This window comes from Nicotiana tabacum, chromosome 12 (assembly GCF_000715075.1).
Source record: "Nicotiana tabacum cultivar K326 chromosome 12, ASM71507v2, whole genome shotgun sequence".
Taxonomy (NCBI): domain Eukaryota; kingdom Viridiplantae; phylum Streptophyta; class Magnoliopsida; order Solanales; family Solanaceae; genus Nicotiana; species Nicotiana tabacum.
In genome coordinates, this window is record NC_134091.1 from 2136262 (window position 1) to 2160368 (window position 24107).

The following is a 24107-nucleotide window of genomic DNA, read 5'->3' on the forward strand; positions in this document are numbered from 1 at the left end:
ATTATTTATACCAGATTAATCATTGTACCTTAGGTAAATAACTCGATACATCCAAGATGTAAGTAGAGTAAAATTCTATTGTTTACACAACATAAATATGGAGTAACAACAACAACAATAACGATCTAGTATAATCCCACAAGTGGATCTGTTTAGGGTAATATGTATACATACCTTACCCCTACCCGAGGGGCAGAGAGATTGTTTCCAGGAGACCCTCGGCTCAAGAAAGCAACAGGAGACGATATATTAGTACCATCAATAGACTCATAATAAAATAACAGCAATATAAGAGATACGAAATACGAAATAGATGGATGATATAGTAATAACCAACAGATAAAGCCCTGCATCAGTAGACGACCAGTAGCATCTTCAGACTAACTCCTAACTGGCTAGACTCACTCTAGTGTGCTGTAGAAATATTCACAACTTTCCTCTAACCTACAACCGTAATGCTCGACCTCCATAGTTCCCTGTCAAGGGCCACTATGGAGTATATATTTTTAAAAAAATAAAGAATAAGGGCATAGATTCAATAGGAAAATGTTAAGGGTCTCTTCTTACATTTCCCAAATTAGTGGGGTCTAACAGAGATATCCAGAAAGTGAAGGACCACAGAGGGTCATATGTTTTTATTTATTTAAATAAAAGCCATTAAAACGAAACACATTTGCAGAAACAGCACGTAAGCAGAGCGAAGAAGCAAAGCACCATAGTTTGGAAGAGTGATCATGGAAACTAATTTCAATGTTTTATCGACTCACATTCAAGGCTCTTTTCCATCTTCTTCACCTCAAGTTTTTCCATTGGTAATTCCATCTAAATTCTACTACTTTAGCCGTTTTTAATTTCATTTTCCTTAATTTTTCTGGCTTAGTTTACCATTTGCAAGATGTAAATATTGTGAATTGAGTGTATAAAATTGAAAGAGAAAGGGGGGCAGTATTTAGAAATGAGTGTTCTTAGGTTTAGTGGATTAGTTCTTGAGGTAATTCTTGATTACACCTTTTTTCCTAATAGAAGAGGAGGAAAAGTAAAATATGTAGTATTAGATTAGAGAGTCCATCATATGTCCAGGGAAATGATAAAAATTGTTTCTTTTTGAAAATAAAATAAGATTGTTATGGGTTTGTAGGAAACAGGATAATACTGAGAAAGCTACTGAAGTTTATTTTTCTAACTTTGTAAATGTCTCCAATAATAGGTTTTATTCTCTCAATCTGAAGCAAGCGCTCTTATCAGACAAGTATCAATAGAAATTTGTTCTATCAAAGGGTACATATAATTGAGAATGTGTTCTTGGAATGGACCTTGCGAAGCGCAAATGCTACTCCAATAATTTCGATTAATTTGTAAATTTCTGTCAGATTACTGAGTTCAAATTTCATTTTTATCCTACCACTCAGTCCACATACAGGATATGCTGCATTTACTTGAGATGCTGCTTTCTTGTTCAATTATAGTGCAGCAACATTTCTTACATTTTCAAAAAATATCCGTGTAACCTTAAGAATTTTCTTTGTCAGGCTTCTAGAAATAAGATATGTTTTCCTTCTCAACATAGTTCTGGAGTGAAGTTTGGATCTCCGAAACGGTCTTGGGATATTTGTTCCACTCCAAAATCAAGAGCTAGAGAAGATGAAAGGGTATGTTTGATAATTTGATATGGTTACATGGAGAATATTGAAATATTTGGAATTTTTTTGAACTGGTGTTCATGCCTTATTTGATCTGTGCAATGCGTGGAGGTGTAAAACATGCGTTTCTTGGTCCCACCAATTTATGGTACCTTGAGAAAGAGGGAGCTCTTTACTCCTGTGTGCGTTCGTAATTTCACTACAATCTGTATGAGCATGGTGTTCCATATTATCAACTTCTCTCATTGTGATCTGAACTACTCCCTTGTTTGCCTTATCATCTTTGCCCTTCTTTTTCCTGCTTTCTATTTGCGACTGTTCTTTTCTTACTTTAGTAGAGGCGGAAAATCCAGAAACATTTGCTTCTTTCTGAAACCATAAAGTGCTGTATATCCTTTCCAGGGAAAGTGATACGGTATAAAATGGGTTTTTAGCTCCGTAATACTGTTCCTCCTTTTGATATAAACTAACTGTGGTGCATTGCCTGCCTAGATGAAGCACAGTTCAGCTATTTCCGCTGTTTTGACCGATGACAACTCCACATCATCCCTAGAGGAAGACGTTGAGACTGAAAATATTGGCCTCCTAAATTTGGATCCAAGCTTGGAACCTTATCTAGATCACTTCAGATACAGAATGAAGAGATATGCGGAACAGAAAAAGCTCATCGAACAACATGAGGGAGCCCTTGAGGAATTTTCTCTAGGTAACAGCCAACAGTTGTGCTTTAGGCAATTTGACCTAATTTCGAAGATGGCTTGTTTATACCTACTTTGACTTTGAAAGAGAATTTTGCCTACCTAGGAGTAAGTGTTGGTTCCATTTAGGAGGCATTTGGCAGACTTTTCAATCTTTTAAAAAGCTCTTCATTTTGGGTCTTCAAAAAAGTAGAATTTTTTTCAGACAAGTGAAACACTCTTGAGGTACTTCTCTGAAAAATAGATTCAAAAATGATCATCCAAACACGTTTTTCTCCAGGGTACTTTATCCACAAAATCTCTCCAAATTGTTGTCCAGTCGGGGTTTGGAACCATCTTAAAGCAATTTTACAGTAAAAAAAAAATTCTCTCTGTTGCTTCGCAATATCCTTCTACAATCATGACTTACTCTTTCTGTTCAAAATCGGTTCCGTAACATTAAATTAATGATACCGCTGTTGAGAATTAGCAGGGCTTTCTTGTGTAACTTGCTCTCCTTTTGCCCAGGTTACTTAAAATTTGGATTCAACAGGGAAGAAGGCTGCATAGTCTATCGTGAATGGGCTCCTGCTGCTGAGTAGGTCCTTTTCTTTTACAATACACTAGTTTCCATCATCATAACACATTTACCTATTCTTGCAGCTTCATTCACTTTATACATGTTGTAATTACTACATTGTTCTGCTTCTAATTAACTCATCCACGATACAGGGAAGCAGAAGTTATTGGCGATTTCAATGGATGGAATGGTTCCAACCACATGATGGAGAAGGACCAATTTGGTGTTTGGAGTATTAGAATTCCTGATGTTGACGGTAACCCAGCCATTCCACACAATTCCAGAGTTAAGTTCCGTTTCAAGCATGGAAATGCAGCTTGGGTAGATCGTATCCCTGCTTGGATAAAGTATGCCACTGTAGACACTACAAGATTTGCAGCACCATATGATGGTGTCTACTGGGACCCACCACCTTCAGAAAGGTTTTGTTATTCATATCTTGAAGCTGAATATTGAACTCATTTCTTCAGAGCATTAAAAGTATATTTTTTTTTACTTGTCTTTTTATGTAAGACATTGAAATTCTAAAGCTAAAAGAATGTGTCTCTATTAAGTTGGACTTGATTCAAACTTTCCCCCTTCTTAACAAAATGAGTCAATCTATTAGTGCTGCAGAACTTACTACTTTGGCAATTAATCAGGTACCACTTTAAATACCCTCGCCCTCCCAAACCCAAGGCTCCACGAATCTATGAAGCACATGTTGGCATGAGCAGCTCTGAGCCACGTGTAAATTCGTATCGCGAGTTTGCAGATGATGTTTTGCCTCGAATTAAGGCAAATAACTATAATACTGTCCAGTTAATGGCCATAATGGAACATTCTTACTATGGATCATTTGGATATCATGTTACAAACTTTTTTGCTGTGAGCAGTAGATCTGGAAATCCAGAGGACCTTAAGTATCTGATAGATAAAGCACATAGCTTGGGTTTACAGGTTCTGGTGGATGTAGTTCACAGTCATGCAAGCAATAATATCACTGATGGCCTCAATGGCTTTGATGTTGGCCAAAGTTCTCAAGAATCCTACTTTCATGCTGGAGAGAGAGGGTACCATAAGCTGTGGGATAGCAGGCTGTTCAACTATGCCAATTGGGAGGTTCTTCGTTTCCTTCTTTCCAACCTGAGGTGGTGGCTAGACGAGTATAACTTTGACGGATTTCGATTTGATGGAATAACTTCAATGCTGTATGTTCACCATGGAATCAATATGGGATTTACAGGGAAATATCATGAGTATTTCAGCGAGGCTACAGATGTTGATGCTGTGGTCTATCTAATGTTGGCCAATAATCTGATTCACAAGATCTTCCCAGATGCAACTGTTATTGCCGAAGATGTTTCGGGTATGCCCGGCCTTGGCCGACCTGTTTCTGAGGGCGGAATTGGTTTTGATTACCGCCTGGCAATGGCAATCCCAGATAAGTGGATAGATTACTTGAAGAATAAGAATGATGAAGACTTTTCCATGAAGGAAGTAACACGGAGTTTAACAAATAGGAGATATACAGAGAAGTGTATAGCTTACGCAGAGAGCCATGACCAGGTATTACAAATTTACTTCCACACTGAACAATTCTTTGAACAATTGTTAGATAGAATTCAAATATATACGTCACAAAGTGTAAAAGTACTTCTTTCACATGGGCTTCAATATATCGGTAGCCATTGAATCTCATGATAAGTTATTTATCCAGTGACTTCTAGATTTATGTTCTCTCTTATTTTGTCTGCTGGAAACAGTCTATTGTGGGTGACAAGACCATTGCATTTCTCCTAATGGACAAAGAGATGTATTCTGGCATGTCTTGCTTGACAGATGCGTCTCCTGTTGTTGATCGAGGAATTGCGCTTCACAAGGTTTGTCTGTTCTGATTGCATTTTAAGGTTTATATGAGTTTGTCATGGAAACTCTGGCACTCTTTTTGAGGTAACCACTAGACAGTTTTCAGGATTCTGATGGATAATTCAATTTTCTGTTTATCTTTTTTCTTTTCTGTTTATGCTTTGTTTTTTTTGATATCCTTCTTATTTGGAGGTCTTTTTTTCCATCTATTCACTATTAGCTTCTACTCGCAGATGATCCATTTTTTCACGATGGCCTTGGGAGGAGAGGGGTACCTCAATTTCATGGGTAACGAGGTATTGCTTACAGCTTTAGATTTTTGTGATAATTACTACTCCTATTAGTTTGGCTTACTGGAACAAGATGCATTCCTCAAAAATGGCCTGAGCTGTTGAGCATGCTAAGGGGTTGGAAAACAGAGAAAAGCAGCATGATGAATGTTCCTTTGTCTAGTGATTTCTATTATGTTGCGGAAAACAACATTATCTTAGAAAAGTACATTGTTTACTTCTTCATATATAGCTATAGAATTTGCAAGTGTATCTGTTTTGGAGTAATTGTGAAATATCTGATGAACTTTGTTGTAGTTTGGCCATCCTGAGTGGATTGACTTCCCTAGAGAAGGAAATAATTGGAGTTATGACAAATGCAGACGCCAGTGGAACCTCGCGGATAGCGAACACTTGAGATACAAGGTTCAGTATTTTGCCTTGCAGCTTGTTAGATATCTATGAATCTTAGATTGCTTTCTTGTATGCCTACTTGGTTCAGGGGAGGATTGCTCATTTCATCTTTGTCTGCTTATTTTCCATAGACAAATTTCTCATTGTCTTTTAGAGATCTGTGTATTAAATTCATTTACAGACTTAATTTCCGGCTTACCGCCTTGTTTACTGCCAGTAAGCCCTTGTTGAGCAGTTTAAGTTGATTCTATGAAGCTATAATTTCAGGCTAGCAATCCACGTCCTGCTATAATTGTCGGATATTTTCGTTCTTTTTCTTTACATGAAGTAATACTAATTGAATGGCCTAATCTGATATCTATATTTCGTCCATCTTTCCTCCCCCTCATGTTGAAATGCAGTTCATGAGTGCATTTGACAGAGCCATGAATTCACTCGATGAAAAGTTCTCATTCCTTGCATCAGGAAAACAGATAGTAAGCAGCACGGATGAAGATAATAAGGTACAATCATCTAAAGTTCAAACGTTGGGTTTATGGGATGCAGTTGCTTCCTTATGTTCAAATAGGGTTTTGTGTGCGCATCACAGCACATCTTGAATTACTTTAGTTATTGAGTTTCCAAACAATCACTTTTATGAATGCTGTAATTCTATCCAAGGACAGGTAGAAACCGGTTCACATTCCTTTTTTTTTGACGATGGATTTCATGTTTATTTAATCTAATAGCTAGTCAGTTCGGTAATATCTCTACAGATTAGTTACTTCACTTTGCAGGTTGTTGTGTTTGAACGTGGCGATCTGGTATTTGTTTTCAACTTCCATCCAGAGAACACATATGAAGGGTATATAAGTTTTACTTATCATGAATTTATTGCTCTGCTTGTTGTTCAATGTTCTCAACAAGTTTTATGGCAAAGTTACTGAAACGAATCTATTTACACATTGTCTAATTTCACTCTTTTTCTGATCGTCACATGACGAAAGCAGGTATAAAGTTGGATGCGACTTGCCAGGGAAGTACAGAGTTGCACTGGATAGTGATGCTTGGGATTTTGGTGGCCATGGAAGAGTAAGGAGTTTGCTTGAATAACCTTTGATAATAATATAGCAGATGAAGGGGACACTTATCTCACAAGGAGAATTATTATTGTTTAATCCAACTGTCTAAGATTGGAGGTCTTTGAACCCCCCCCCCCCCCCCCCCCCCATGTTGTTTAGTTAATTCAAAAAGGAGAAAACTGTTTACTGATGATCTTTGTCCTAATGATAATGTGCAATATGTTCTTTTGACAGGTTGGTCATGATGTTGACCATTTCACATCGCCAGAAGGAATACCTGGCGTTCCAGAAACAAATTTCAATGGTCGTCCAAATTCTTTCAAAGTGCTGTCTCCTGCACGCACATGTGTGGTACGGGTTCTTGCTGGGGCCTGCATTTTAACGTGGTTTTGTTCATTGATTATTTGAATGCATACTGGTATTTCCCGAAAGATCTTAGTGTGCATACGTTAGTATTGATTACCATAACTATCAGCAGTTTAGACTGAACACTAATCTGAAAGGTATAAAGACCCATAATCAGATCTGCCTTTGGCATCTACGCTACAAAATAATTCCAAATTCTTCTCTGTTTCCCTTGTCCCCATAACACATGCATGTAGCTTCGGCGTACATACAAATTAGGTGAGTGATTAAAATTGAAGTTGATGGGAACTGAAAACTGCCCTTTGGTAAAAGTAGGAATAGCCATAATCATGTCCACCTTTGGCATATGCGATATATACAATAAATTCCGAAATCTTTTCTGTTTTTATTTCCCCCCATGACTCTTGCATGTCACTTGCTATCATATGAAAATTAGGTATAAGGATCAATTGAAGTGGATGGGAACTGAAAATGAGGAACCTTGTTTATGATGACAGTGTCATGTCTTGCAAAGTAAAAAAATCTACTGTTCTGTGTGGTGCTTTGTGTTTAGAATAGGTCAATATAAAATTTCTTTATCTAATAGAAAATTCTTTTGTTATTTAAATGGTGAAGCAACTGAACCTCGTCTTTCTTTTTGTTTTTCTGCTTCTTTTTCACTTTGTTTGAGAAGGCTTATTACAGAGTTGAAGAAAGCATAGCAGAAACCGAAGATGACCAGACAGCCATTTCTAGTGAGCTGCCAACAGCCAATATCGAGGAGAGTGACGATATACTTAAAGATTCACCATCTGTAAATATCACAGATGCTGGTCAAATCGACTTAGTTTCTATTGAGGAGAGCAATGAGGAACTTAAGGATTCAACATCTGTAAACATTAGTGATGTTGTTCAAACTGACAGAGATGATTCGTATGCAAACGTCTGGGATGATGACCAGTCAGATGATTGACCGATGTTCTACGTTGGTGATCTGTCAGCATATGATGTTTTCAGGGTGGTAGCGTCGACTAATGTTATCATAGTTTTTTCTTGTTTATAGTATTTTCTCTACACATATTGGCTTCATATTGGCATCTGATCGTTGTACTGGTTGTAAATAGAAGAAATGCATTTGCATGGGTGTGTTTCTTCGAAATCTCCCCAGTTTTGGGTGCTTTGCCTTTGGAGCCAAGACTCAATTTGTTCCTAGTGCTAGCACTTCTTATGTTACTGGTTGAGTATATTGTAATAAAAAAACTGATATATATATATATATCAATTCGGTATTACTGTTAATTAAGTTGCTTTCAGAATTATATTATACTTGTTCTCCATTTTTTTATCTCAAAGTTGAATTTCTGTCGAGCTCAATGGTAATATACCATTTACGAGATCAACAGACAATTAAAAAGACCGACCCAAGAGTTCTAAGTTGGGGCCTGAATTGGTATTTCATTTCGATTTTCTTTTTATTTGAAAAATTAAAATGAGTATGGTATTATTTTGATTTACTTTTGAGTTTGTTTTGTGAGGATCGATTTGCTTTGTTTTGCTCCTCTATTTTGTTATGTGAAAATTTAATAAACATAATGTTTTGCTATCTTTCTTGAAGAATATATGCCGCTGCATTTACTTCTCCTTTTATGCCAAAGTTTGCCAAAGTTTTTTTTGAAAGCTTCAGGTGTTTGTTTCGAAATTTTTAAAAAAAAAAAAAAAACTAAGAAATGTCTCAATGATCTTTTTAAAACATTTCCAACCCAAATTCCATCGCAATTTTGATATTTTCTTTTCTTACTTTGTGTTGTTATAGTTGCTCATCGGTCGGTTCGGTTCGGTTTTGAACATTATCGGTTTTGCCTATCGGTTATCGGTTTACAAATATCATAGCCCTATAACCAAACCGATAAGATATTGGTTATCGGTTAATCGGTTATATATCGTTATCGGTTCGGTTATCGGTTTACCCGATAAGATAAAGCAACTAAAAAAATTTGCAATATATAAAACAAAGAAATCAAACTGCCAGAACGTGTAAACTGCCAACTTTTGTTGTTTCTTAACAAAAGCACGCTCCCACTTCTGTGCAGTATCTACTGATGTCTGGCGGAGAACTGGTGGTGAGTCTTGCGTCTTGACTCTTGGGGGCTGCGACGGAAACAAGAATGAGAACTGAGAGACAAACGACTGAAGACTGAAGAGTGAAGAGGGAATTAGGAAAATAAATAACCCTAGTATATACTTAAGGGTAAATTAGTAAATTACATCATTCTTATTGGGTTATCGGTTTTTACCCAATAACAAAAATGCAAACCGAGCCCGAACCGATAACCCAATAAAAAAAAATTTAACCCGTTACCGAACCGTTAACCCAATAACCCAATACCGATAACCCAATAAAGAATTAACGGTTCGGGTTATCGGTTTTACCCGATATATGCCCACCCCTAGTTGCTTATTCATTTTTTTTTAAATAAGATTGTCCTCGTTTCTTTGATACACTCTGTAGAATATATATTTTGTTACTCAATTTATAAGATATCAAATCTCAAACTTTATATTTATCGTATAAAAAAAGAAAAAAGAGTACGATGGACCATGCACTATATATTAATAAAATTATTCGAGATATGAATATAAAATTAATCATCAATTTGGATAACAAAAGCTAATAAGGGCATCAAGCCATCAACCATAAGGGGAAAAAAAGAAAAGAAGAAACCGAATTACAAAGAATTGACACAAAAATGCTATAATAAGAAACTTGACAACACATTATGCCGAAAAACATTTTAAAAAATATTGCTATTGGGTCTTTTTTAATTTAATTCCCAGCTACTAATTACTTATTTTACTAATATAATTGTTAATGATTTAGATGAATTTGGTGGCCCGATTTGGAACTCTCGGGTCGGTTTTTGCTAATATTGGGTTGATATAGTAAATGGTACTATTAGCATTGATTGATCTGAAAGAATTACAATCAAAAAATGGAGCAGAAGAAGAACAAGTACAGTATAATTGTACCCACCTACAACGAACGCCTCAACATTGCTCTCGTCATTTACCTCGTCTTTAAGCATCTCCCGTAATCACTTCTTCTTCGTTTTATCTTTCTCTATTTGCTATATCTTTTTTTGTGATCGCTTATATTGGAGTTTATAATTTTTGAATTTTTTTGCTTATATTTATCCCCAAAATGGGTTTTGTGATCCAGTTCATGTATGTCAAAAAAGATTTTTTCCCCCCTTCTAGTTCGATCTTCTAGAAGCAATTTAAATTTGGTAATGAATTGCTGTTGTGTAAAGGAAATTAATTCAAATTGTGTAAATTTATCACTTTTAAGGTGGTTTATGTAATATCCGATCAGTGACGTATTCGATTAACCTATGATCCAACTATATTTGGGTTCATAATGGTTTGTTGAAATTTTAGGTATATGATCAGCCGTCAGGAATATTTGTATTAGCTCGTTTTAGCGGAATGTAGCATGGATGATTGGGGGTTTTGGCAAAAGATTGTAACTTTGAGCATGTTAATTGATTGGTAAGTAGGAAAAAAATTTGGCTTGCAATCTGATTTGTTCGGAGGGTTGTTGGCACTTATCACTTATCAGGAGTTAATTTTGGAGGCGCTCCGCAAAGTATTTAACAGTTCTTGGACGCATTGTACACTATTTCAGTTATTTTCATTTAGCTTCTGTCTTTCACATCCTTACCATTTTGTCATGTTTGTTTGCTCATTGTTAAGAATGTTGATACTTATCCACGAGACAATGGATTTTGGCCAAGAAGACTTTACTATAGAGATTGATTTATCTAGATGTCGCAATCCTGTTTACCGCATCACATTTGGTTGTTTATAATGACGCAAAAAGTTCTGGCCATATTCACGACATTGTTTAGTGGCTTTGAGGGAGATGATCCCATTTTTTGAGGACCAGAAGTCACCTTTTCATTGTATTTGAATGATATCTCACTGTTGATTTCTTTCTAGCAGTACTTGGAGGTGATAAAATCATGTAAAAGTTATAAGCAGACTCTTATAGTAAGTTTTTCTTCCTGACTCAGGGATGTTGATTTCGAAATAATTGTAGTGGATGATGGAAGTCCAGATGGCACACAGGATATTGTCAAACAATTGCAGAAAGTATATGGAGAAGATCATATTGTTAGTAGTTCCTTGCTTCACCCAGTTGTTGCACATTATGCTTCCCTGCTTATACCTACTTATCATCTCATTTTGCTCATTTCTCTTGTTGACTACAGTTATTGAGACCTCGAGCTCGGAAACTTGGTTTAGGTACTTCTGCTTTAAGATGATAACCTTGAATTATTTTGATAAGAAGATGATAACCATGAATTATTCTCTGACGTTCCTCTTATCTTAGGCACTGCATATATTCATGGTTTGAAGCATGCCTCAGGCAATTTTGTTGTCATTATGGATGCGGATCTTTCTCACCATGTAAGTATGATTGAAGATAAGGGCTTTGTTTGGTTTCCTTTTATATTTTCTCTTTTTGTTGTTGTTGGAAAAGGTCCTTTATCTGTTTGTTTGAACATCAATTTTTTTTGTTGGAAAAGGGACAGAAGGGGGATATGTGGAGTATAGTTAGTCTGTTTTTGCTTGATGTCATGGAAAGAAACAATTCAATAGCTCTGGTAGTTCACAGATCATCCACTGTTTTGAGTGTGTATATCGAATAATTTAAATTTTATTTTGTGGATTAAGAGTTATTTTTCATGCCCTCTCATTTTTCACATACCTTGTCTGTGCCTGCTCTGCATTACTTCTGGTCAGGGGCGGATTTAGGGGGGCGGGTGAACCCCCTTCGCCAAAAAATTACACTGTATATGTATGGCAAAATCTGTTTTTTACCTCTATATATTAAGTTTTGAACCCCCTTAACACAACCCAAAAGTGTAGCTTAGTGGTCAAGGGAGTTCAAAACTTCCTAAGGTCATAGGTTCAATTCCCACTAGCTACAATTTTTTTTTAACCCCCTTCGTGGAGATCCTGCCTCCGCCACTGCTTCTGGTATACTTTCCCCCACATATACCACCCCTCAAAAATAAAAGAAAGGGACAACTGAGACGTTGTAGTGTAGGAAAACAAATATGAGTGAGCTTTCTGAATTTAATTATGTGACCCCATTGATAAGTCTGGCTCTCCACTAGACCGGGATTCTCCTTTTCTCTTCTTTTTTCCCCCTCATTTCTCCTTTTTTCCTTTTTCTATTGGGGTGGGATGGGGTGGGGTGGGGGTGGGGGGAGGGGGTGGTATGGGTGAAATTCGGGAAGGGGCCTTTGGTAAGCATGCGTTCGTGTTGAAGAGGCATAAGGCGGTGGATTTTCTGGGCTTTGATAGCTTATTAGGTGAATGTATGAATCTCTATACTGAGCTTATTCTTCTGTTTGAATTTTAAATTTTATAGTTGATTCTTTTATACTCTTTTTTACAGCCAAAATACCTGCCAAGATTTATCAAGTGAGTATATATTTTCTTAATTTGCATTTTTCTTGTAATGGTGAGTACTAGAACTACAAATTTTATGTCCAGGAAACAAATGGAGACAGGTGCCAGTATAGTTACTGGAACTCGATATGTTACTGGTGGTGGTGTCCACGGATGGAACCTTATGCGCAAATTGACAAGTAGGGGAGCAAATGTCCTTGCACAGACATTACTTTGGCCGGGTGTATCAGACTTAACTGGATCCTTCCGGTATGCTTTAACTTGGAAGTAAAGGAAAATCAGTGGTTCTATGAATTGTAATGAATGTGTTTAGGAAATGTAATTGCATAAGAGTTTGCTTAGATTAAGATTACCTCTTAGTGTCTGGGACTCTGGCTTGGAGATTATAAATCTAATAGTGTGATGGATTGGGAGATAACAATAATAGATGTTAGACTTCCTATAATATAGGAGGGAAGTCTACATAGAAAAGCAAGAAAGACACCATACTTTTATATGGAGAATTGATTTGGTCTCAGGAATCATTGTTTTGTGTATGATTTTGTTATTAAGCAACTGAATTATCATTACGTAATTTACTCTTATACTGGAGCTACCATGTGCCTTTTATACACTGGTAATGCTCACAGCTTTTGTAATTTGTAAAATCGGTGTCTGAAATTGAATTGCTTGTTTTGAAGGCTGTACCAGAAATCTGCACTAGAAGACATCATAAGCTCTTGTGTAAGTAAAGGATATGTTTTTCAGATGGAGATGATTGTTCGGGCTTCAAGAAAAGGTTACCGCATTGAAGAGGTAGCTAGAGTCATGAATTTACTGTTGAATACTAATTGATCCACCGTATTATCATTTGGTTGGACCAGAAAATGTGTTCTCGTTTCTCATCTTGCTATTCATTGCACAATTTATGAGCTCCGAAATGCTATTCTAATAGAAATAATGATCCAACCTAATGGCAGTTGTGAAGCATTTAGTGTATCTTCTCTCTCTCTCTCTCTCTCTCTCTCTCTCTCTCTCTCTCTCTCTCTCTCTCTCTCTCTATCTATCTATCTATATATATATATATATATATATATATATATATATCTAGAATGCTCTGGGAAATTCATTCATTTTGTGTTCTATTAGTTTGCATTTCACTCAAATCTGATTCCAAAATGTGGTTTTGGCCTCTGAATCACTGTTACGCTTTGAGTGAGTGATCCTTGCATTGCGTTAGTCTTTCAACTGAGGAATTTCATTTGAGATTGCTGGTTCTGCTTTTTACTTGATTGGTTCCAGTCCGCGAAAGTTAAAGATCTCAGTGTTTGTCAGCAAAGCCATTCCATTTTGAGGTGAATCACGTAATTAGGGATGGTGATTCTTTATAACAGGTATCTGAGCTGAGATTGTTGGGATTTAGATCTGTATCTGTAGTTGATCTAAGTGACATAGAAGTTGAAGTTTGATCTGCTACCACGTTGGCTGATATTGGTGCCCTTTCATTTCATCGTGTGATGGAATGAGCAAGGGAGAAAGGATTACCGGCCATGTACTCCATAGTTTGGTTGCAGAATACTAGTAGCTAATCAAATCTGATCTGTTGGTATATTCGTTAGGGTCACTGTGATTAGTTTAGACGAGGTAGTTGAGACGTGGAAAATGGTGGAGCCTCTACTATTTCATTCTCGGGTGTTACCACCTTTCCACATAGAGTGGTGATGAGGAACTGTCTGTTCTTCCAGGTCACACAAAGTTATAGTGATGGGAAACAACAGAACTATTGAGTGTTTTGCTGGGGCTTCAGGGAGTTGTCAGGAAGGCTGTTGGGCTTGGTGGTTGGCATTGGCTGGTTTGAAAAATGGGTTCAAGCTACAAAGAAATGCATTGAATGTGCTAGAACCTCCCGGGGGTGGGGGTGGGGTGGGTGGGTGGGCAGAAGGTGATGATTATGACTTTGGTGACTCGAGCAGCGGTTAAGACATTGGTGAAAACGAAAACCATCACTTTGCCGCTGGTGTGCGTACAGAAAAGTGAACAACCTACGGTTCATTTACGACACCATGGCCTTATCTGGACCAGCAAAGATAATGAGCCATGACAGCAAAGTTGAACCTAACTATTTTGCAGCCGAGGTGAACTTGGCAAAACTATGAACTGGTTCATTATGGAGGTGCTAGCGAAACTTCAACCAGCACATAAAAATGATCAGCTGCTTAGTCCAGTGCAGTAGCACTTCTCGATGCAGAGAGTCGACGAGGCACAAGTGGTAGTGGATTTATCCGCAGCCGAGAGATTAAGATCAGATCACACACACACATTGAGATTTTATGACAGGGAAAGTTGAAGGTTGGATTTTTATCTGCAATATATGCATATAGAGTAAATATTATGAACCTATTAACTCAGTTCAGCTAACTTTAGACTACTAGTGGAGACTGGGAGTTTCTTTGTTAGCTATCCCCCAATTAACTCTTGGATCCTAACCTTGTATTTTGCAACGGTGACCCGTTTGATATTTATAACCATCATTCCAAGAAAAATAAAGAGTCAACCTGCAGGAATATATTGTGATTCTTTTACGGCTATGAGAGCTCTCTTTATTAGTAGAGTATTATTTTTCCTCAGTCAGTCACCCCCCCCCCCCTTCCCCCGGGTCTCTTTTCGTTTTTTGTTTCCTATATCAGTTCTTCACATTTAGTCCCTGCAAGTACTTTATTGGTTTGTTTTATTTGTATGTTGTACCTTTCATCTTTCTAAAGGTTTAGTGTAAATTCAAGTTTTAATTTTGCTATTTGTAGGTTCCAATTACTTTTGTCGATAGAGTATTTGGAAGTTCCAAGCTGGGAGGATCTGAAATAGTGGAGTACCTGAAGGGCCTTCTGTATCTTCTGGTTACAACTTGATATGGATAGCAAGCTGTGACAATCTAAAGACTTGAACTAGGACCATTTAACATATTCTTTTTCTTTTTGCTTCAGCTTAGGTGACAAAATTTTTGATTAATGAGCTATTATGTGTTGGAAAGAATGTTACTGAAGTAAACGCTACTTTGGCTTATTTTGTGGATGCTGCTTTTCAATATTGGCTAATACACTTGTACAAGTTGTCTGTTATCAGATAATGTCATAAAAGGGCTTCCTTTTTCGGATCTTTGGAATAGTTTTAGGTCATTTTGATGCAGGGTCTAAGCAAATTGATTCCAACATTCTGTGAATTTAACTTGCATTTTCTAGCTTATATATGTCTACCTTTGTTGAATTACTGAAGGAAACTGGTGTCATGAAGTTGGACAAATGTGTAGCTCCAGCTGAATCTTCAGCATCACGAGTCACAACTTATATAACCTGCAATAAACTGTTTTGGTGCGCACAGACATGTGCAAGGGCGATGATGTATGAGATGAATGTGGTGGTCAGTTTTTATTATGATTAGTAGGGTTTATCATTTCTCTTTGTTCCACTCTTTCCTTATTTTTTGCAAGCATGCTGTTGCTGGTGTTTACACAACTTGCTTGTTAAGTTGGCTTCTTCCTTTTGTAGAAAATAATTTGAATCAACAGGCGTAACTTGTTACTATGAGATACATTGACTGGAAATAAACAGGCATAACTTCCAATGCTAGTTAAATGGACTGCTTTTGGTTCTGCAATGGAAAGAATGACAGATATATAAACACATTAAGATAAGCCAACACATAAAAGAAAAGCTCATATCACAACCACCCATAAAATTAAACTGAAGCTATCAGCTACATAGCTTCTTCAATATACTTCAAACATCAAAGCTGCAAGTGCTTCTCAATTTGCACAGCACTAACCACATTTTCCATCCAAAAGTTCAAGAAACTACTCCTATTACTTTTTGTTCAATAAATAAAAGGTCTATGGAAAAATCAAACATCTGTAGGAGGTAAAAACAGGTTCATCCCAACTCAAATTTTCCTAACTCTTCTGACTGTAGTTTTCCTCTCTGAAAATCCAACAAATTTGTCCATGCTCACGGGCAATGGTGGCTTCTTGTTCTCCTTACTAGCCGCACTTCTCAAGAAGTACCTTGGAGTTTCTCTCCTCTCAGCTATTGGAGTAGAAGCAACTGATTTCCTCGCGCTTTGGTACAACTTAGGCTCTCCTCTTTTCTTGGAAGATTCAACTCTAACTCCCAAATCATAAGCTGGTTTCTTCTCATCTCCTGTGTCGCCTTTCTTCCTCTTCAATCTCTCATTCCTTCTAGCAGAGTACTCTTCGTAAAACCTTCCCCTTTCAAATAAAGGACTTCTCTTTGCATTCATTGAATCAGAGTTTCCAATAGCATTCACATCCTCATTACCAAATTCATTCTTCACCATTTTCGCTAAAGCTCTTAGTTCACAAGAAATTGTACGATACTCTGGACGAAGTTCCCATTCTTCAACATTGCTGCTAGCTCTTTTAGGCACCTGAGTTTTTGTCAAAGAACCTGCATCCAATGAAAAAGACTTAGCCAAAGAGAAGATCTCTAAAAACCATCAAAAACTAAGAAGGATAAGGGGTCCTCAGATTTTGTCATTTTCCAACTACTATATAAGGTGTGAAAACTTGTCCCTGTTTTATACATTCAAAGAATAAGAAAATTCTGTTAAAACCATCAAGTTGGAGAACGCAAAAGGTGTCTTTCATTTTGTATTTCAGTTCCAACTAGTGTACTAATAACCTATTTGGCCAAGTTTCTCCAAATTCAAAAAAAAAAGTGTTTTTTTCAAAGTTGAAGTGTTTGACCAAGCTTTCAAAAGAAAAAAAAAATGCTTTTGAGGAGAAGCAGAAACAGTTTTGGAGAAGCAGAAAAAACGTTTTTTTTTAAAAACACTTTTGAGAAAAATACACTTAGAAACACTTTTTAAAAGCTTGGTCAAACACTAATTGCTGGTCAGAAGTGTTTCAAATTAATTAGCCAAATACAAGTTGTTTCTCATCAAAAGTACTTTTGAGAAAAACCTTTTTGAAAAAATACACTTTTCAAAATAAGCTTATTTTTGAAGCTTGGCCAAACAGGCTATAAAGCATGGAAATTGGTTCCCTTTTTATATTCAAAGATCTTAGCCAAATCAAATTCCCTAAAAACCAAAAGAAAAACAACAGAATAACAACAACTAAGCTCCAATCCTCTATATCAATAGTCAACACAACACCCTTTCATTCCAATACAAACTCAAAAAGCAAAACGGTCCCAAGAAATTTTCTTTCACCTCTAAAACTACTGTACTAAGCATGAAAATTGGTTCTTGCTTGTGTTCAAAAAACCATCAAAACCAGAAATGAAAAACAACATAATAACATCCATTTCTCTTCATTCAAATACAAAAATGAAAAAGCAAAAGAGGTCTTAAATTTCTTCTTTCAGCTCTAACAACAAATACCTGGTGGGGTACGAATGGCGTTCGGAGTGGATTGAAGAACACGGCGAGTACGAACGCCAACAGGAGATCTAGCAAGTGGAGGTTTACGGTCTGATCTTCTCATCATCATCTTGGAAATGAACACAAATCAAAGCTTGAAAAATCTGAAAAAAAAGAATTAAAAAACACAGAACAATAGGAAAATTGAAACTTTAAGAAAAGGAGAGAAGCGGCGGAAAATGTGAGAGAACAAAAAAAATAGTGATTACCTTAGTGCTTTGAGCGTTCTTCTTCGGCAATATTAATTTATTGTTGTTAATTTTGTCCTATTTGAGAGCCTTTTATATAATTTGAATTTCGCCGTAAAGTTGGGAGGAGCGTACCAACGGTCAAATTCAAAGATCGGACGGTTTCAAATCGTCTGAAATAAAAGAAAGGATTGATGGAATATTATTGCTAGTACTATAAAGACAAAAGTTCTATATGGAGAATAATATAATTAAATTCTTTGTAATATGATAATGAACTTTTTTTTTTCAGTTTATAAAATTTTAACCTCAAAATGTAAAGTCTTTCTTCAAGAGACAATGTAAAGGGGCATTTGCATATACTCGCTTTCTGGGTCACGTTATAACTTGTGTTTACTTTACAAAAAAAATTGCAAGCATACCCACTTTTTCGCGTAACTTCAGCATACGGGGCTGAAGTAGCAAAGACAATCACGCAAAACTTCAGTATTTTGACAGACGGACCTGAAGTAGCAAGTGTACTGAACCAAGTGTGCTGAAGTTTTTGTTTGTAATTCCTGAACTTAAGCATAATGGCTGAAGTTTTGTTCTCTATTTGTTGAAGTTTTTTGTTTATAATTGCTGAACTTAAGCATAGTAGCTGAAGTTTTGTTCTCTATTTGCTGAAGTTTTTTTTTTGTAATTACACTAAATAACCTGAAGTTTTTTTGTCCTGGATTCATTAGTTTTGTCATTAAGCTTTTTCAAAAATTTCAGCAGAAGATGCTGAAGTTATTTAGTTCATTTATAAAAACTTCAGCACTAAATAAGCTGAAATTTTTTTTGTCCTGGATAAACTTTTTCAAAAACTTCAGCAGAAGATGCTGAAGTTATTTAGTTCATTTGTAAAAACTTCAGCACTAAAAGCTGAAGTTTTTTTGTCCTGGATTCATTACTTTTGTCATAAAGCTTTTTCAAAAACTTCAGCAAAAGATGCTGAAATTATTTAGTTCATTTGTAAAAATTTCAGCACTATATAAGCTGAAGTTTTTGAAAAAGCTTTCTAACATACTAGATAAATAATCAGATTGCCAACAATATCTAAATCATAAATTTTGAAAACAATAAGCGTGAAAAGAACAGAGTTATCATTGTCTACTAACTTACGTACGTGAAAATATTCACAAATTATTGTCTACTAACTTACTTTTTTAAATAATCTGATAAACTTATTTATGACAATCATCCCATGAACTGAAGTTTCCTAGCAGCACCAACAACAGCAGAAGAAAGGAGAAGAAGAAGACGAAGGAGAAGGAGAAAGGGGGTTGAAGTTGTTTAAAAAGTGGGTACAAGTTCAAACTTTTAAAAAAAAATAGATATAGATTAAATGGGGGCGACCAAATAGAGCGCCCCGTGTAATTTTTACCAATGTAAAAGAGCTATACTTTTTACTATTTATAGCAATTACGTTTCAATCAAATTGGAGTCAACTATATAAATTTGCACGAACCATGTTACTCTATTACGCTCATTTGTGTCTAACTAACCTAATAAATATAACTTTGGAGTCAACTATATAAATTTGCACGAACCATGTTACTCTATTACGCTCATTTGTGTCTAACTAACCTAATAAATATAACTTTGGAGTCAACTATATAAATTTGCACGAACCATGTTACTCTATTACGCTCATTTGTGTCTAACTAACCTAATAAATATAACTTTTTGTATGTTATTAATGTATAGAGTAGAAATTAAATCTTTTTCGAGATAATTCAAATGCTGAATTTACTGTATAAATTGTCTAAAACTCCAAAATTACCAATGAAGTTCTGCTCTAGTGCAAATGATGAGGTTTAATAATCTTAATGTTTAAAATTTATAGTTCTCCTTATAGTGAATTTCACTCACCACCAAAAGATGTGGTGCAGTGGATGGGACTGCTCCTCCCTTAATCAGAGGTTTCGAGTTCGAGCCCTGGGTATGGAAAATTCCTTAGTAGGGAGCGCTTCCCCCCGAATGGGGCCCTACACGGCCCGAATTCGAATATAGTCGGGTTCCAATGCGGATACCGGACACCGGGTAGGAAACCAAAAAAAAAAAAAATTCACTCTCATTTGTTCAAAGAACAAGCACAATATTTCCAGTCAATGTTTACACAAACAAATAAAGGAAAAACAATTTGATAACATCCCGTGTATATAATTAAAATAATTTGATCACATGCTGTACATTCATTATTAGTTTGATACGTGAACCGGCAGCGAATAAATTTGTTTTCCCATTTAGAAAAACCTTCCATCTATTTCTTCAAAACTTTCATAATTTTGGGGAGAGATACAATTAAAATTCTGTAGGGATATGTAAGTTAAATCATAGTCATTCAAAGGAGCAATCTGTTTTTTTTTTTTTAAAGTAAAAAGCAAACCACACAATAGCGAAAACACTATTCAAAACCCGGAAAATACGTCAGTATATTATGTTGGAGTTCCAGCATAACTATACTTGAACTCCAGCATATTATACTGAAGTTCTAGGATAAGTATGTTCCAACATAAGTACAGTAGAACCCCAGCATATTATACTGGAGTTCCAGCAAGTATATCGGTCCAGCATAATATACTGGAGTTTGGAGCACCAGTGCTCCAGTCTCCAGTATATTATACTGGAGCCAACAAAGTATATCGGTCCAGCATAATATGCTGGAGTTCATACACAGGTGCACCGAACTCCAGTATATTATGCTGGACCGGTCTCTGTTGCAGAAAAATAGCGGCTATTTTTTATTGACTTGGTAAACGCTGACTATTTTTGAATGACCAGTCCGAAAACCGGTTATACCATGCTATTTTTACTTTTATTTGTTCTTGGCTGAGCCCAAATGTAATTAATCTTTCTATTTTGTTCTTTTAGTCATTGGGCCTAGTTGGTTACAGTTGGACCTCCGGATCCAATATATAATTTTAGTTAGCTTTTGTATTAGGTAGGAGTGAACATGGACCGGGTTGGTTCGGTTTTTATTAAAATCAAACTAACAACTATATCGGTTTGGATTGGTTTGATTTTGTCGGATGTTTCGAATTCTCGGGTTTTTTGTTACATGAATAGTATGTCAATCTTAGTTTGTTAAATCTTTGATAAGTAAATATGCGTTTAATAAAAATTAAAAAAATTGACAAGCATGTGATCTATTAAAATATTCTTATGAGAATTTTCTTAGTAACACATGATAGTTATTTTTTTAGTTGTCTGATAATAATTTTTCGTTAATGTACACTTTCAAGGTTAACCAAATTAAATAATGAAACATAAAAATCAATATAATACCTAAATAATGATATGTTCTATTTAATTTTCAATTATCGAAATACCACTTCAAATATAAGAATTTAATAGATATTGACATATGAATTAATATGTAATAACAAAGAGATTGACGCATTTCAATAACACCTGATAAGAAAGTGATCATACAACACATTACTTAAAGTTGGCAGAATGGCCTAGTAGACTCTTATACTTATTCAGATGTGTCATCCCGGTCCTTATATTCTGTGGAGTTTCATCTAAACACTTCTAGTTTATCAAAACCTTATTTCATAAATCGCTCTAACCGTTGACCGAACACAGTTGGCATTTATTTTGCTGAGTCAGATAATTGCATGGTTACATGCAGTTAAAAGCGCGTGCGTCAATTAATTTGATTAAAGAAGTTATTAGAAAAATCATAAGAAAAAAAAATAATAAAATAAATGAAAAAAGATTGAAAAAATCCCAAAGACCCCAACCCCCTTCCACCTCTGCTTTCTCGTCATGACCACTTCCCGTTATAACCCCTTCCAACACCCCCGTTCCCCTCTTCCTATCTTCTTCTTCCCCATTATTTTTCGCCCAACCCCTTTTTCTGCCTCCCTTCCTTTTTATTAGGTTTTGATGTTAAACAAAATTACCAACATTAAAATATTTTATTAATTTCACTTTTAAATTCCTTGTTGGCCTCCTCCCTTCGTCATCCACCACCAAGATTGAGGCTCTTCACTAATGATTTGCCACCGTTAAATATTTTTCAATCAATTAACTTCGATGAGTTTTGAAGAAGAATATGAAGGTTTATATTGTTTTGGTAGGTTTTATGGGGGTTTGGGTGAGAGTGAAGGCAAAAAAGAAATTAAAAAATCGAATCTGTTTTATTTTTACTTGGGATATATTTTCTGCCTAAAATATGATTTCAAATCTGTTTAGATGGAGCTTTTGAGAAAATAGGATAGAGTAATAGATTATGGAATAAAAAGGGAACGGAAGGAAGGAGTTTCATGGTGGCCGAAGAAAATTTTCGACCATAGCAGTGCAGAACAGTAAGAAGAAAGTGATGGTAGGGAAGTAAAGAAAAATAAATAAAAAGTCAAAAGAGAAAAATGATAAGTCAAAGTTATTTTAGGTTTTTTGTCTAAATAAAAAATGATCTGGCATATTTTTATCTGATGTGGATTCTGACATAGCGCGACTGAGAGACACACATCGTTAGCAGGATTTGAGACACTCGTTTTGATCAGTAGAAGTATTTAGATGAAACTCTATCAAGTATAAGGATCGGGTGGCAAACCGAAATAAGTACAAGTGTCTAATAGGCTATTCTGACTTTAAAGTTAATAAAAATGGAGCACTTCATATTCTATTAAATATTATATCCCATAAATGATCCCAAATATTTCTAGATATTTTTTAAAGAAAATTCTATATAAAGTTTTAAAAGTATATATAAAAATTATATATTTATATTTCGGTTTGGTTCGGATTTTTTTACTCAATACCAAACCTCATCAGATTTTTTAATCGATATGTTTTGACTTTATGGTTTGGTACGATTTTCTGGTTCGGTTCGTACCCCTAGTATTAGGCAACTGATTCATTCTTTTCTCCAGAAAGTTCTAATAATATCCTCTCATCTCTCTCGTTCAAATACAGAAAACCCTAGATAGAACTCCATTGATTTTACTTTGTTCTCCGCTGTCAATATGGTATCAGAGCGAGAACTCTCGTAATTCTCGTGATTCTCCATCCTCCGATGGTAACCTTGACGGGTTTCACCGGAGATTTCTTTTTTTTTCTCATTAATTCGTATGATCGTCAATTTTTTGTGTTTTGAAGAGTTTTGCCGTTTTTGATGGTTTTTATCCTAGTTTACTCGTCTATATTGAAGATTTGGAGCTTGGATTGTGAGGATTTCATCTTCAGTTTCAAAGATTTTCTTTATTTAATTTTCGGTTAGGGTTGCTGATTTGTGAGACCTTTTCAGTGTTTCAGGAATCGCGATTTGAGCAAGCTGTTTACAAGGTCGTATTCTTCCGGTCGTGAAGAATTTTGTACATTTTTTCCTCATCTTCATCTGAATTGCATGTTTTAGGGTTTCGTTTTACTATTATGGATATATCTCAAGTTTAATCTTAGACTATTTGTTTTCTCGATTTTTGATAAATGATTATCACAACCAGAACCTCACCTTCTTATATTTCTGGTAATTCTTCTTCCCTTGATCATGGGACTCCCAGTTCCCATCTCCCTTTCCATCCCGATGATTACACACACCCATGTCATCCTCTATATGTGCATCCATCTAACTTGTTAGGATCTTCCTTAGTGACTGAGCCTTTTGATGGATCTTGCTGTAGTAGTTGGCGTATGTCTGTCCTAGTTGCCTTATCCGTTTGGAACAAACTGGATTTTATCCATGGGACTTCTGAGAGACGTCTTGAAAGTTCTCCTTTTCTTTGCCAATGGTAGAGATGTAATGACGTGGTTGTTGCGTGGCTTGCCACTTGTGTTACTAAGGATATTCATCAGACTATTATGTGTTCTGATTATGCAACAGATATTTGGAAGGAGCTTGAGGCTAGGTATGGGCAAGTTGATACGACAAGGGTGTTTGAATTAAAAAAAGAGATAGCTCAGATCTCTCAAGGTTCTCTAGACATAGTTGCATACTTCAACAAACTTAAGCAAATCTAGGATGAACTTTCTTCGTTGTCTGCTAGCTCAGATAATAGGTGTACATATGGTGGGAGTGTTAAATTTGAGGCAGAACAACGGGTTTATCAATTCCTTATGGGTCTCAATGATACATATGTGCAAGTTCAGAGCAGCATACTCATGATAAATCCCCTTCTTTTTATTGACATTGAGTACAGTATCCTTTTGAGTGATGAGAAACAG

At 35.9% G+C, this 24107-nt stretch overlaps 3 protein-coding genes across 6 annotated transcripts; 2 read left to right on the forward strand and 1 right to left on the reverse strand.

Moving 5' to 3' along the window:
* The first annotated feature begins 665 nt into the window (after nt 1-665).
* Nucleotides 666-8133, forward strand: LOC107826241 (1,4-alpha-glucan-branching enzyme). 2 transcript variants are annotated; one of them, XM_016653203.2, is made up of 14 exons: nt 666-812; nt 1530-1649; nt 2133-2346; nt 2846-2915; nt 3050-3319; nt 3539-4445; nt 4643-4759; nt 4979-5041; nt 5333-5440; nt 5830-5931; nt 6205-6272; nt 6418-6499; nt 6724-6840; nt 7529-8133. In XM_016653203.2, exons 1-14 carry the CDS (start codon nt 735-737, stop codon nt 7805-7807), a joined length of 2595 nt encoding a protein of 864 aa, XP_016508689.1. In that variant the 5' UTR covers nt 666-734; the 3' UTR covers nt 7808-8133. The 2 variants fall into 2 exon arrangements, with proteins under 2 accessions (XP_016508689.1, XP_075082125.1); XM_075226024.1 differs by lacking the exon at nt 1530-1649 and having other exon boundaries at nt 669-812.
* A 1632-nt stretch (nt 8134-9765) lies between these two features.
* On the forward strand, nt 9766-15442 carry LOC107792157 (dolichol-phosphate mannosyltransferase subunit 1). 3 transcript variants are annotated; one of them, XM_075226025.1, is made up of 8 exons: nt 9766-9922; nt 10905-11004; nt 11103-11136; nt 11225-11301; nt 12299-12324; nt 12397-12561; nt 12993-13107; nt 15093-15442. In XM_075226025.1, exons 1-8 carry the CDS (start codon nt 9825-9827, stop codon nt 15195-15197), a joined length of 720 nt encoding a protein of 239 aa, XP_075082126.1. In that variant the 5' UTR covers nt 9766-9824; the 3' UTR covers nt 15198-15442. The 3 variants fall into 3 exon arrangements, with proteins under 3 accessions (XP_075082126.1, XP_075082127.1, XP_075082128.1); XM_075226026.1 differs by lacking the exon at nt 15093-15442 and adding an exon at nt 13686-13865; XM_075226027.1 differs by lacking the exon at nt 9766-9922 and adding an exon at nt 10225-10380.
* Nucleotides 15443-15988: 546 nt separating this feature from the next.
* Nucleotides 15989-18072, reverse strand: LOC107826243 (uncharacterized). The gene is made up of 3 exons (XM_016653205.2): nt 17934-18072; nt 17686-17828; nt 15989-16748 (listed from the first exon to the last, which is right to left on the reverse strand). Exons 2-3 carry the CDS (start codon nt 17792-17794, stop codon nt 16225-16227), a joined length of 633 nt encoding a protein of 210 aa, XP_016508691.1. The 5' UTR covers nt 17795-17828; nt 17934-18072; the 3' UTR covers nt 15989-16224.
* Nucleotides 18073-24107: the final 6035 nt, after the last annotated feature.

Coding starts and splice junctions, on each gene's coding strand:
- LOC107826243 (XM_016653205.2), bottom strand. CDS start 17,794: ATGATGATGAGAAGATCAGACCGTAAACCTCCACTTGCTAGATCTCCT. Junction 16,749..17,685: donor CGCCATTCGTACCCCACCAG/GTATTTGTTGTT, acceptor CATTGGATGCAG/GTTCTTTGACAAAAACTCAG.
- LOC107792157 (XM_075226025.1), top strand. CDS start 9,825: ATGGAGCAGAAGAAGAACAAGTACAGTATAATTGTACCCACCTACAAC. Junction 9,923..10,904: donor CTCGTCTTTAAGCATCTCCC/GTAATCACTTCT, acceptor TTCCTGACTCAG/GGATGTTGATTTCGAAATAA. Junction 11,302..12,298: donor ATGCGGATCTTTCTCACCAT/GTAAGTATGATT, acceptor TCTTTTTTACAG/CCAAAATACCTGCCAAGATT.
- LOC107826241 (XM_016653203.2), top strand. CDS start 735: ATGGAAACTAATTTCAATGTTTTATCGACTCACATTCAAGGCTCTTTT. Junction 4,446..4,642: donor ACGCAGAGAGCCATGACCAG/GTATTACAAATT, acceptor TGCTGGAAACAG/TCTATTGTGGGTGACAAGAC. Junction 6,841..7,528: donor CTCCTGCACGCACATGTGTG/GTACGGGTTCTT, acceptor TTGTTTGAGAAG/GCTTATTACAGAGTTGAAGA.